Here is a 14650-nt window from a genome sequence, read left to right on the forward strand (position 1 = left end):
CTGGGAGAGCAGAGGGTGGGTGAGGGGTAGGGAAAGGAATATAGAGAAGAAAAGGAGGGAGACCAGCTCTTCACAGAAAGAAAATAATCAATGTTCCTCGTTGCCAAGATCCACTTAGACAGAGCAATACTTCTGACGGTATGATGGGCCAGGGGTGCATTCTGAGATCAGAAAAGCTGGGTTCACTCAGTCTTTTGGGAAATGCCTACAGCTTCAGGGATCACTTAACAAAAAACCACACAGAATGGATGGCTGATGATTTGAGCCTAAGCTCTTGGGGAAGTTTGGATTTCAAGAAAACTGCAGGGAAGAAAAGTATCTTTCTCGCTTCAAGGTCAGGGTGTCCATCAAGGGAAGAGTAAACGTCTGACATTCTAATACTGAATTGGATAGCACAGAAAAATCAATCCAAACCACAAATACAGCTCTCAACCTGGTGTGGCCTCATCACAAAGTCAGGTGACAGGAGCATCCCATCTTTACTTAAAGCACAAAAATAGGTATGTTTTTCTTTTGAAAGAAATTAATTCTCCTGCCTCTCAGAGGACTACCCTGTATTTAAGCAACACTCAATTATTTCCTCCTTAGAGAACTCATAGGGATTGATTCTAAGCCAAGACTGAAGCAACCTGAATCAGGCCTATTTTGGGGTCTTTGTGTACCACAGACTGTATGAGATCAGGAAAGATAATTTCTAATCATCTTTAGAAATAAGCTAAACTCAATTAGAAAAGTAAACCTGCCCTGGCCGGCTTGGCTCAGTGAATAGAGCATCAGCCTGCAGACTGAAGGGTCCCAGGTTCGATTCCAGCCAAGGGCACATGCCTGAGTTGTGGGCTGGATCCCCAGTAGGGGGTGTGCGGGAGGCAGCCGATCAATGATTCCTTCTCATCATTGATGTTTCTCTCTCTCTCTCTCCTTCTCCCTCCCTCTCTGAAATCAATAAAGAAATATATTTTTTAAAAAAAAAGAAAGAAAGAAAAGTAAAGCTGCTGAAGGAAGGAAGGAAGGAAGGAAGGAAGGAAGGAAGGAAGGAAGGAAGGAAGGAAGGAAGGGAGGAGGAAGTGGAGAGAGAGAGGGAGGGATGGAGGATGAAAAAAGAAAGGAAGGAAGAAAGGAAAGACAGTCACATAATATATTCCCCAAAGAGAAGGTTTTGTTTTGGTTGCCTCCCAGCTATGGTAAGATGCTCTTACACCACTAGTCTCCCCTGTCAGCCTGGCTGTGGGAGAAGCAGCTCTGTTGAACTAAGAAGTTCTGGTTGTGTGTTTTCAGACAGAGAGCTGGTGCCATCTATAGATTTCCATTCTGGGAGAGGTTTCTCTTTTGTCCTCCTTTGTGTCAGACTTGCTGTTGTGAGGATAAGAGTGCCCAGGAGACACCTCCCCTGGTTTAATAGGCTATGAAGAATGGGGCTCATTAATTGGCTGGCAGCTGCCCCCAAACAGGACGCTAGGTGGGGTGGCCGGGAAAGGGAGGCAGAGGAGGCAGGCTCCATTCAGAAGCTCACCACTGGCTGTCAGAGGGGGCCTCAAAGCCAATGGCACCACCTTCTGAAGGACCCCATCAGGTGAAGTCTGAACTGAGAGTGACAATCCAGCTGCAGAAGCCTTGGTCTGGAGGAGCAGGCTCTGGGTCACCGTTATTTTTCACCTTAACCCTTGCATAGATATTATTTACTGGTCTGATTATTTTCAGATGCCTGGAATGTTCCTTTTTTGGTCATTCCTTTGTTCCTGTCGATTTTGTACACCAGTTCACTAGTGTATTTATTTTATAACTGATTTTTCCTTTTCAAGTCTCAGGAGGGTCCTCTCTACCTTTAGGTAAAGCCAAGCTGCTCAACCTGGCACATGAGGCCCCTGCCCTCACCCACCCCCCATCCAAACGTAGGCCACACTAGTCCATCTGCTGTTCCCCACTCACAATATTTATGTACATTTTCAAAGCGTTGCATGTGCTGTTCCCTCTGCCTGGAACAGCTTCTTATCTCAGCTTCTTCCCGTAGCTCAACTCTGGCCATCTCTGCAGACTCGGGCTCACAGGCCTTCCATGTGGGGTAGTCATCCCTGACATCCACCGCTTGTGTTCCCTCCCTGTGCTCAGCCCTCACTTCACTCTTCCGTAATGATCTGTGTCCCCAGGAAATGTCCTCTGAATAAATAAAGAGCATCACCTCCAGCTTCCTCATGGCCTGTATTTATTAGAACAAAGGGATGAAATCAACCAGCGCCTCCCCAATCAGGAGCCAGAATATCACCTCTTACCTTTATGGTTTTGGTCTGGAGTCTGAGTCCATTTAAAGTGTTGATGGCTTTCTCTGCATCCTTTGGATCAATATAGTTAACGAATCCATACCCTAAACTCTGTCCTGTGGAAACATTTTTTAAAAAAGAGAGAGAGAGAGAAAGAGAGAGAGAGAGAGAGAGAGAGAGAGAGAGAGAGAGAGAGAAAGCTCAATATCTTTATAGAGGTAACACTTCCCATTGCAGTGAATCCAAACCCTCCTAGTATATGGTTCCTGTTATACCAGGATTTACCCTCAGGTTGAGAAATTTCAAATTCTTTCATGTTTCATTCTGGTCAGTTTTTAAGCTCACGGAGCTGCCCAAGGTGGGAATGGGTACGCACTCCTGCACATCCACACCATATATACGCCAATGTCCCCTTAGTGGAGAAGAGGCAGGACAGGGTAGTGGATGGAGAACAAGTGTCATTTGTTAGAGAGAACTGAACTTGAGTCCCGGGAATTTCCCTGTAAGCGGTGTGACATCTCAGAGATGTGGAGGGGATAGGAGATTAAATGACTTGTCTCCAAAGTTTGTGGCACTTGCCACAAACAGGTTTGAGAGGGTTGATGAGATATTGTATATAAAATGTCTACCCAATACATTGCTAAGAACATAGTAGCTGCTCAACAAAAGACAGCTCTGCTATGCTTAGTCCTGTAAAACTGGGGCAAGTGCTGGATGTAGGAGCCGTGTCTGCTGCCTCAGTCACGCCAGCCACACCCACACCCAGAGGAATGCAGCAGGAGCTGAGCAGCAAAGATTGGAGGAGACATTATAGTGAAGGCAGGGCCAGAATTTTAAGCAGTCGCTGCAAATAATTCATTGCCTCCATCATTCCCCCAGCCCAATAATCATAAAAGAGGGGTGGGTTCTATTGGAAAGGACTGAGGAGCTCCTAACGCAAAGGGGGTGTGTGCAGGCACATTCTTCAAAGAGAATTTAGCTCCTTTGGGTGGAGACGGCATCCACTTGTCTGCAAAGAGAGGTGGCAAGTGACAGGGCTCCCCCCTAAGTGAAATAAAAATAATGTGTTTGCGATCGTGCCACTGATTATAAATAGTCCATCAGCTCTGCCATGTGCCATCAGCCAGAAATATCATTAGGAAACTTTACATTTACTGACATACCCTTTAAGAAACACAGAGCTCAGGGTGGCTGCAAACCAGCTGAAACTTCCCAGGCAATGCTATTGATTTGTGGGTGGCTGCAGAGCCGAGGGGAGGAAAATGACAGGACATCACACGTCAGGGAGGACTGATTACATAAAGCTCCCTTTGGAGTACAGCGGCCGGGGCTAGGAGACAATACAACAAAAAGCCTGCCATGTCCTGGTGACAGGAGCCCATTTCAGCAGCCAAAAAAATCTTTCCAACAGCTTCTGTTTTGCTGGTAAATGTCTGTGTTTGTGTCGGTTGTAGGAGGGAACCTGGGAAAACAAGTTGGGTTCTGGATCAGAAAGTGGGTGACTTTGTTATCCTTTATAGGATGGAAACAAAGAGAATCATAAGGAAACGCAAATGCATTTTTTTTTGCCCCCCAAATGACAATTCTTTCCATTAGCACATTCCTTTGTGTTTTGGAATAACAGAGTTAGAATAGGAAAAGACAGGGGAAGGGGCAAACTTTTCCAGATATACCCTTCACCAGCCAGAATGAGTAACTGAAAAAGGAGGAGAGAATCCCGAGCAGCCTCCAGCCACTGGGACCCTTCTCTTCCCCTTTCACTGTGATCGTGGTGTGTGTCTGTCTGTGAGTGTGTACACAGAAGAGTAAGTGTGAGAGAGAGGTGTGTGTGAATTACAGGACCTTGCCACACATCCCACAAAATTTTCTGCAAATCAAAAAAGTAAAAGAGATTAATTTCATTGGTTTAAAAATATCATTTATCTTAAATTTGGCTTCACCTCAACAAGCCTAACTAAATTTACCTAATTAAATTCATTTTCATCATGCAAATTTCCATTTTCACCATGCAAATTTATTAGTCCTATTTATCTTGTATATAAGAGAAGCCTTAAAAATGACTGTACTAAAATATTTTTACAGTTATTTATGTTAAACGGTCATGCACCAAGTTGGGCTGCTTCAAAGGGCATTTCAAAAAGCAATACTCTCAATGATAAACCACAGGTATGAGTTCTAGGAAATGAGTCAGACAGTCAGCCTGTCCCACTAAATATTTTGTGTAAAACTAAAATGAAAAAATATAGACAAAACACTCACCACTTAACTGCAAACATTGAACCTAAATCCAAATAGTTCATAATTCATCACAGTGATGGAATATATGTGGAGGAATTTATCATGCCTACCAGTGATGCATGTTCCCTGATACGCTATCTTTCTTTCTAATTATTCATATGTTTACAGAAATCGGAAATAAATAGTAGAGCGGCTATGATTGTTATACATTCTACATTTTATCTTTACTAGAGGCCCGATGCACGAAATTTGTGCAAGGGCCAAGCCCCTTGTAGCCCTGGCTGCCTTGGCCCATCGCAGCTCCGGCTGCCTCAGCCCTCCCAGCCCCAGCTTCATCCGGAAGGTAGTTCGGCTGTCCGGTCTAATTAGCACGTTATGCTTTTATTATTATAGATTGTGGACCTTTGTTTCAGGAGGAAGAAACACTCTCAGGTCTTGGGAAGGTTCTGAAGATCAAGTGAAGGAGAGGACTCCTGAGTCATAGCTCTCCCCCTGCCTGTATCAGTCCCAAACCCACCATCACCTTAGTACTTGACTACAGTATTATCATTATGTGCTCTAGCTTTAGAGAGAGAGACTGTGCTTAATATCAAGAAAGAGAGTGTTCTAGGAAAAGTAAAAACCAGATGAATATCCTTTTAGAAAGCAAGAGGAAAAACGATTGGAGATACTCCTTGATATGAAATAATGAATTGCAAACTCTAAACAGAACACTGCATTGAACAAGAGGAGGGCAGAAGTGGAAATCTTGCCTGTGAATTGAAAGCTATGAGATAAGCTGGCAGCCCAGTGAAACTACCTGTGGTTAACCTAGTTCCCAAACAGGCTGCTTCACGGGCCTCTTGCCATCACAGGAGTCCTGCTAAGTCTAATAAAAAGTGCTCTATGGAACTAAACACCCTCTTTACAACAGTCTATAGAGGACTAAACCCCTAGGTAGAAAATATAAAATCCAAAGACCCATTTCTTTCAAAATTCTTTTAGTAGTGGGGGAGAGTAAAATAAGGAAGAATTTTGTGTTTTGGTGGCCATATATTGGCGATAGGTTGTGGATTTGCAGTTCTGTATTTAAATGTACATAGAAAAATATAGATGAAACACATGCACAAAAAAATGCCAGCACTATATCCATGGGGACCAAGAGAGCCACCATGCTGGGAAGGCCCAAGGGACCCAGTCAGGAGCCTAGAGCTAAGTGTATATGTAGGACCCAAACATAGATATGGTCAGTCCTTATATTATTCTTTCTCTCCTCCCCCCACTGCACCCCCCCCCAAATAAATGGGTCTTCTTTCTTTATTAGCCATGGCAAGATTTGACTATATAGGTATGGCGGCAGTATTTTCAGAACAGAAAATTAAACTTAATTTTTGTTCTCAATTAATGAATTAATTTTGATAGCAAGTTGAACAAATAAAAAATTAAATTACTGAAGTTAATGTTTGTTGAATTATCAATAAAGAAAAAATAAATCAATAAAGAGGTAAGATATTATGAAATAAAGACTGCCTCCAAAATTCAGAAACTATGGTGAGAACCTGGCTTTTTGAAGCCCAGGTAACCTACAGCCCTTACATGTAACCAGTCCTTGATAGTCCTGAACATGGGCAAAGGGGGGGGGGTCTCCAATGACCACCCATGAGGAGGACATGCATTCTTGGTAGTTTGGGGATAGCAACTTAAAATTAGAATGTAGTTTCCAAGGAAAACTTCCACACATAATGCCTACATTTTAAGGCATTTCAGTTGGGTTTTGGATTAAACAGGTTTTTTTTTCTTACCAAGCTTTTCTTAAATCTGAACCTGAGTATTTCTGTTTTTGTAAATCGCACATGCACAACACAAACACATGCCGTGTCCTCCTAGTGTGACGTGGTGAAATCTCTATTCTGCTATAATGATTTGTACACCTAACTTCTCCCCTTAGACGTCAACCACTTCTCTCCCCAAAAACTAGCTTATAAAAGTTTGCATCTTTGAACATAGAGGGTACTCAACAAATACTGGCTAAGTGAAAGAATGGATAAACACATTTGTACTAATTCTTTAATTCTGGAAGCATATGACCAGATGTTTTTATGTTTGGGAGGGAGAAGAGGTAGAGGGCGGGTCCCTGGGGAAAGGAGAGAACACGACAATAAGCTAACATCAGGGATGATTGGAAAACACAACACAGACAAAAAATGTCCTAGGTGGCTTCTGCAGCATCGTTCAGGTGGATGATAAAACCCATCCCTGCCCACCTTCCACAGAGACTCTGGGTTTCCAAAGTGCTCTCCCCTCTCCCCCTTCTGTCGCATTCAATTCCCACAACAGCCTGTGGGAGAGATAATCATCATTTTACAGATGTGGAAACTGAAGTGCAGGGGAAAGTGCACTGCTTTTCCCTACGTTACAGAGCTGAATCTTAGTCTAGATCAGGGGATGGGGAAATTGTTTTATACATAGGGTGAGATGGCAAATAGTTTAGCATTGGTGGGTCCTCCAGGCCCTGTCATGACAACTCTGCCATTGTAGTATGAAAGCAGCCACAGACGACATGTAAACAAATGAGTGTCTGTGTTCCAATAAAACTTTATTTAGAAAAACAGGCAGTGGGCTCAATTTGTCTTTTGGGCCATAGTTTGACCCGGTCTAGAGCTTTTGACTCCAAATCTGGTATCCTTTGCGATAACCACAGTGACTCCATTTGAACTAAAATGTTATTGACAACTGTTTTGAGGCCCTGAAATACCTCTGAGGCTTTTCTGAATCACCTAAGAAAAAGCAGATTATTGCTGATAGTTTGCGTTAAGCATTTTTAATTTGTACTTAAACTCTAGGGAGTGTGACCACCATAGCTGATATAACCCCTCATTTTCCCAGTCATTCAGGACAGAAGTTGTTGTCCCTTGCCTTTGAGGTCATGGGGGTTATGACAGCAGGATTCCGAATGTGACATCCTCATGGCTGATGGCAGCAGCAGAGAAGTTGTCTGTCCCCTTGCAGGGCTGGCCAGAAGGAACCTCAGCATTTCTGCACTGCTAACCTGCACAGCTTGCTCTTTCTGTCTTCAAAAAGCGTCATTCTCCAGAAACCTCACAGTTACTTCCCTCATCTGCAAAGCCCCCGAGGGGGGCTGCCAGATGGGTAGCTGCTGTTGACGAAAACTTCTGAGTTGAGTAAGGAATTTTTGTGGATGTTAGAACCCCTAGCTCAGGCTGAAATTCTGTTCTCAAAGCACATGATAAAATCCCCAGTCACCTCAAGATCACCTGTGTAGCGGTAACCCACATGCTGGGTTAACCGAAGCCAACTCCACATCCCAGCACTCCCTCCTGCCAGTCCTGAGGGCTTTCCTGGCTGTCAGCTGCCTTGAAATCTACCTGAACTCACCCAAAAGAGGGCAGAGAGCTCTGTGGCTGTTACTGCACACGTGTGTGCGGGCAGTGGGGTGGGGGCTCAAAACCATATTTTCTGTATGTTGGTTAAGTCATTTAAGCTTCATCAGCCTGTTCCCTTATCTGGAAAACAGGGATAATCCCTTATCCTCACAATCAAAGGATCGCTGTGAGGATTAACTATATTAGCATGTGGACGAAGAACTGCTACAATTTATTCAGTGCCTATTTTATGCCAGGCACTATGCTAAATGGCCTGGTAAGAGGACCTAATATAATCCTGTGTGAAATGGGTACACAAGGCCCATTGTGCAGATACGGGAAGCGAGGCTAAGAAGTGTTAACCTGCCCAAAGTCAAACAGGAAGTAGGCTCCAGGGCTAGGATTTGCATGAACCCAGGTCTGTGTGATTTTGCAGCTCACGCTTTCTCTCTATGGGATCTGGCCTCTGTGCCAAGGCACAGCAGAGTGTCGGGCGTGAGGTAAGAACTCAAGGGGAGGCACAAACCCTGTTGGGATCTCCTTCCCTCCTTCACATTGACAGGGGCTGCTTTGAGATGCTGGTGCATCCATGGGTCTGCCCTATGCCATCCCTTTTCTGTGAGAGTTTACATCTGTTTGGCTGAGTCTTGACTTTTTTCCCCTGCAAACTCAGTGTTTGTAAAGCCAACTAGTCAGAAGATTGACTTTCTGTTAGTAGTTCACACAGTTGTTGCTTAAAGTCTTACTGCTCTAAGTATGTCCCTACACCAGCATCACTGGCATCACCTGGGGACCTGTAAGAACGGCAGCTTCAGCTATTGCTGTGTGACCCTGGCAAAGTTAAATGAACCTCCCTGCACCTACACATCTTACCCAGAGTCACAGGGAAGGGAAGCACTGATGGGAAAGCTCTCAGAATTTCTTAATATTTGCTATTTCTTTTCATCCCCAAATTTTGCATTTCTACTTTGCCCCTTTCTGTCGCAGTCATCTCATCTGTAAAATGGACTTAATATTATTTTTATGGAGTTATTAGAAGGATTAAAAGTGATAATGCAGGTAAAGTACCTGGTTTATAACAGATACTCAGTAGATGGTTCCTTTTCTTCCTTCTCCCAGCCCCTTACACTATTGCCCGAGAGGATGCTATCTCCTCAATGAGGTCCAGCCTCCTTGAAGGTGAAGAATGTTTTTGATGCTTTTCTTTTCCCTTGGAGCACATATAACTGGCATCTCCTACATGGTAGATACTATGAGTGGGCCCCAAAATAACCAAGGGGATTTATTACGTTGAAGGGAAAGACAAATATAAGAAACTAGAGGCCTGGTGCACAAAATTCGTGCAAGAGTAGGTCTTTGCGGCCCTGGCTGCCTCGGCCCTCATGGCCCTGTCTGACTCACAGCGCCACCCCCGCCCCCCACCCAGTGGTCGTTCTGGAAGGTCATTCCAAAAGGTCGTTTTGGAAGGTCATTCTGCCGTCTGGTCTAATTAGCATTTTAGCTCTTTATTATATAGGATAATTATAGTTCAGCAAAAACAATAAATATACCAGAGATTTTTCTTTTAAAGCTGTATATAGGAACAGAGAGGAGGTAGAGACTGATTTTAACCGAGCAGAGTAGGGAAGGCTTCCTGGAGGTGGGGGCTTTTAAGTTGGGCTTCGAAGAAAGATTAGAATTTTGATAAGGTTCCCTTATCAAAGGATGGGATTCCATTCCTGAGGCTGAATTCAAGCACTATATTAATTTATCCTGTAGACATTTATTGAGCATTTATTATGTGCCAGGCATATTCACTAGGAATATAGCAGAGAACAAAAAATACTTGGTTTTTGCCATCAGATTTGGGATGAGGGAGTAGGATAAGGAACACATAAAAAATTATACAGTTTGTCAGATGATGCTGAATTCTAGGGAGAAAAGGGAAAGGCAGTGTGTGTGTGTGTGTGGGTGAAGTTACAATTTTTTAACACAGTGGTAAGGTAAGGCCTCACTACTAAGGTGACCTGAGAGCAGAGACCTGAGGGAAAGGAGGTAGCCAGTCTCCCCCATCTGAGGGAAGGGCATTCCAGACAGAGGAAATCTCATGTGCAAAGGCCCTGAGGCAGGAGCATGCTTGGCATGTTGGAGCAATGGCACAAGTGAATGTGAGGTCCACTTACCATAGCACTTGTCAAATGAATGAAAAGAGGAAAGGACCATCCCTTGTTTCAAGCTGATTCTACGTGCTGCTGAGGAAGATGTGCGGCAGTCATTTTAGTGCCTCCCCTCGGCCTTACAGATCAGGTAAACACTCTCACTGACACACCTTTTCAAAATGATCTCTTAATGTGTCTATGCTCCTCACTAGATAAGAGGAAGTAGAGGCCAAAATGGTATTTTATTCATCTTTGTATGCCCATGGTCTGTGATATCTTTTGGACATCCAGTAAATGTCTGTTGGTTGAATGAATGAATATTATCTATTTACACCCTCTTAATCAACCTCAATTACCCATATATCAAACAGAAAGGCACCAGGAAGAGTGGCAAAATCTTCCACCAGGGTATCACCTGTGTCTAGATGCTGGTAAGAGGTATGGAACCAGATCCCATGAGACACATCTGGAAGACTCGTGGGCTGTAGAATTTTAGCTCTTTATTATATAGGATAATTATAGTTCAGCAAAAACAATAAATATACCAGAGATTTTTCTTTTAAAGCTGTATATAGGAACAGAGAGGAGGTAGAGACTGATTTTAACCGAGCAGAGTAGGGAAGGCTTCCTGGAGGTGGGGGCTTTTAAGTTGGGCTTCGAAGAAAGATTAGAATTTTGATAAGGTTCCCTTATCAAAGGATGGGATTCCATTCCTGAGGCTGAATTCAAGCACTATATTAATTTATCCTGTAGACATTTATTGAGCATTTATTATGTGCCAGGCATATTCACTAGGAATATAGCAGAGAACAAAAAATACTTGGTTTTTGCCATCAGATTTGGGATGAGGGAGTAGGATAAGGAACACATAAAAAATTATACAGTTTGTCAGATGATGCTGAATTCTAGGGAGAAAAGGGAAAGGCAGTGTGTGTGTGTGTGTGGGTGAAGTTACAATTTTTTAACACAGTGGTAAGGTAAGGCCTCACTACTAAGGTGACCTGAGAGCAGAGACCTGAGGGAAAGGAGGTAGCCAGTCTCCCCCATCTGAGGGAAGGGCATTCCAGACAGAGGAAATCTCATGTGCAAAGGCCCTGAGGCAGGAGCATGCTTGGCATGTTGGAGCAATGGCACAAGTGAATGTGAGGTCCACTTACCATAGCACTTGTCAAATGAATGAAAAGAGGAAAGGACCATCCCTTGTTTCAAGCTGATTCTACGTGCTGCTGAGGAAGATGTGCGGCAGTCATTTTAGTGCCTCCCCTCGGCCTTACAGATCAGGTAAACACTCTCACTGACACACCTTTTCAAAATGATCTCTTAATGTGTCTATGCTCCTCACTAGATAAGAGGAAGTAGAGGCCAAAATGGTATTTTATTCATCTTTGTATGCCCATGGTCTGTGATATCTTTTGGACATCCAGTAAATGTCTGTTGGTTGAATGAATGAATATTATCTATTTACACCCTCTTAATCAACCTCAATTACCCATATATCAAACAGAAAGGCACCAGGAAGAGTGGCAAAATCTTCCACCAGGGTATCACCTGTGTCTAGATGCTGGTAAGAGGTATGGAACCAGATCCCATGAGACACATCTGGAAGACTCGTGGGCTGTAGAATGAAGGACAGAAGACTCTCGAGGTGCTCAGGCCCCTTCCAATATTTGAAAGGCTGACATAAAAAGGCAGGGGTAGATTACACTGTGGGGGCCTCAGGGAGAAGGCAAGAATCACACAATAGAAGAGGGAGTAGATTTTGCTTTGACAAAAGTAAGAACTTTTTAATAATGATTTTATGAGGGTGTGGGCTGCCATGTGAGGCTGCTCCATGACTAGAATTATGGCAAATGTGAAGGCAGACCTACATTTTATCAGGAGATGCTACAGCAGTTAGCAAGATGGGCCCATAAGATCCCTTCTAATGTTAAGATTCAAAGATTCTAAATTACAATTATTTAGACCAGTGATTCTCAACCTTCCTAATGCCGCGACCCTTTAATACAGTTCCTCATGTTGTGGAGACCCCCAATTTCATTGTTACAAATTGAACATAATTAAAGCATAGTGATTAATCACAAAAACAATATGTAATTATATATGTGTTTTCCGATGGTCTTAGGTGACACCTGTGAAAGGGTCATTCGACCCCCCAAGGGGTCGCGACCCACAGGTTGAGAACCGCTGATTTAGACCCATGCTCACAACTTGTTTCAGTTTATTCTGATTTTTAATTGAGAAAATAAGAATAATAAAGGGTATTTATTAAGTACCTACTATAGGCCAAGCACTTTACATACATCATTATTTAAATCTTTGCAACCTCTGAAGCAAGCCTTTCTACAGAAGGAAAAACTGAGTCCCAGAAAGGAGAAGTAACAAACCCAAAGTTATTTGGCCAGAGAATAATAGCCAGATGCATACCCCTTTCAGCCGTGCCCTGGTTTTCAGAATACGTGCTCATCTGTGTACTAAACACCTGCCCTGACAGAGCACAGTGTGCCCGAGACTTCGAGAAAGGCTCAATATATTCTAGAGAGGCTCAATATATTCTAGTACTATCTCTAAGTTCTCATTCTTGCCATTTAATTCCAATATATACCCAAAATTATCCCATTCCTATCTTCTAACTTGGTGTGTCTGTCAGACTATATCTGTTACATCACAGAATTGCAGTCTTGGAAAGGACTTTAGTATCAATCATTTTCAGGTCTCTTCTTCCACGGATTTGGAAAGCGAGGACCAAAGAAGAAGCAAGGAATTCATGGTCTAGTATGAATCAACAGTGATAGTCTTAAAGTACTGGTTAGGTGTTATGACAGTGAGAAGGAGAGAGGGTTTCTGGAGGATATACCTGAGCTGAGACTAATTTGAAAAGACTCTAGAAGATAACAGGCAAAAGACAGAGAAGAACACTCCAGGCGGAGGGGACAGCATGAGCATCCATCCCTTTAGGAAAGTGGACTGCCACTGAGTTTATAGCCATCACTGCCAGAGGCCAGGGGTTGTTGATATCATCCTGGACTGTCAATGCTGTTTCTAAGCAGAATCTGTGCTCAGTTGCATAGATGAGATCTCCCCATACCTCTGGCAGGGCCTCAGGAGTCATTAGACATTTGAAATTTTGAGTGTGTCTGCTCTCTGCCAACAACAAACACTATTAAAAAAGACAAGACCCAGCCTTACTTATTCTGAATTTCCAAAGTATTTAAAATTATATTGAGCCAGTACTTGGTTATTTCCAGAGGCTACATCCTGGCTTCCTAAGTAGATGTGATTTCCCAGAGGTTAAGAACTCATCATGTGGCATCAAGATGGCAACAAGCACAGCACTTGGCCCACAGTGGGCATTCAATACAAGCTCACTGAACCAAATGCATTTCTCAATGGGCCCTAAGTTCCTTAGGGCAGGAACAGGGGTCTTATTAATCTGATATGACCAATGTCTGGCACATAGTAGGCTTTCAATAAATTTATGTTGAACGGATGAATGAATGAATTCAATAATCAAATGAACAGTATCAAGAATAGTTATCATTTTTCAGTGCTTACTGTGTGCCAGTTACCGTACTGAGTGCTTAATTTCTCTCCTCACCCCAACTTTATTGAGGTATAATTGACAGGTAGGATTGTGAGATATTTCAAGTATACATCATGATGACTTGATATCCATATACATTGTGAAAAGATTCCTACCATCTAGTTAATAGTACATATTTCTCTTTTTGTTGTTGTTATACCTGAGTGTTTATTTTTATCTTCTCATCGACTCCCCCAAACAATCCTACAGGTAAGCATTATCACTGCCATTTACAATCAAGGACATGATGTCCAGAGGTCTCAGATCCCAAGACCATCTGGCTCCAAAGCCCACACAGGCTTTAATAGTGACTTCTGATTTCAGAGACAATATTATCAAATTGTTCAAGTGACGTGAAACAATGCCTGTTAGGAGGGTGAGGCACATGGAAATTCACGAAGTGTACACAGTGATTTCAGCAGTCCCCAAAGCAGGAAGGACCAGTTACAAAGCTACACTCTTTCAAAAAGAAAACCAACCAATTCTCAAATGAGTGTTTTTTGTTTTTAACTTCTTTTGGTTTGTCCTATAAAATAAGTTATTACAAATGACAGTTCTTATACATTTTAATAACAAACCTCAATAAATGAAAAAAAAACACACAGAACTAATTTGAGCCCTACTTTTCTTATGTCTTTCCAAGAAAGAAAGGTGATTCTTTCTTGATAAATAAAAAGTAACTATCAAGTATTGCTTAAGAAGAAACAGAAAGAAGAATCTATTTTAGGTAATGTACCAGGGACAATAGAAGCTTTCCTGACAAGTATCTCCCATTCAGCATTTAGCACACAAAAAGAAGTGTTCAGATGGATGACCCTGGGGGCAATGAAAGACTCTTAATCAAAACAACATGATATTAAATTATGTTCAGAAGATTTTACTGATAGGAAAGAATAGTCACACAATTAAAAATATTTTTGACAAGAGTTGAAACAAAAAGAAGGGGAATTCGGCAAACTCCCCGCTAGCCAGAGAAATGAACCAGCACTCTGACTTCTAGAGGTTGGCTTACTCTCACATGAAACAAAGATCTGGAAGTCAAATAGCCAAGACTCCACCCAGAATGGATATGAACCC

At 42.7% G+C, this 14650-nt stretch overlaps 1 protein-coding gene across 1 annotated transcript in view; it reads right to left on the reverse strand.

The window, feature by feature from the left end:
* Positions 1-14650, reverse strand: part of ELAVL4 (ELAV like neuron-specific RNA binding protein 4) — an 88905-nt gene that overhangs the window by 23296 nt on the left and 50959 nt on the right. The window contains exon 5 of the mRNA XM_005872506.2: positions 2268-2371. Within this exon, the coding sequence (XP_005872568.1) occupies positions 2268-2371 (104 nt within the window). The remainder of the gene's footprint in view (positions 1-2267; positions 2372-14650) is intronic.

This window comes from Myotis brandtii, unplaced genomic scaffold (assembly GCF_000412655.1).
Source record: "Myotis brandtii unplaced genomic scaffold, ASM41265v1 scaffold382, whole genome shotgun sequence".
NCBI classification, from domain to species: Eukaryota; Metazoa; Chordata; class Mammalia; order Chiroptera; family Vespertilionidae; genus Myotis; species Myotis brandtii.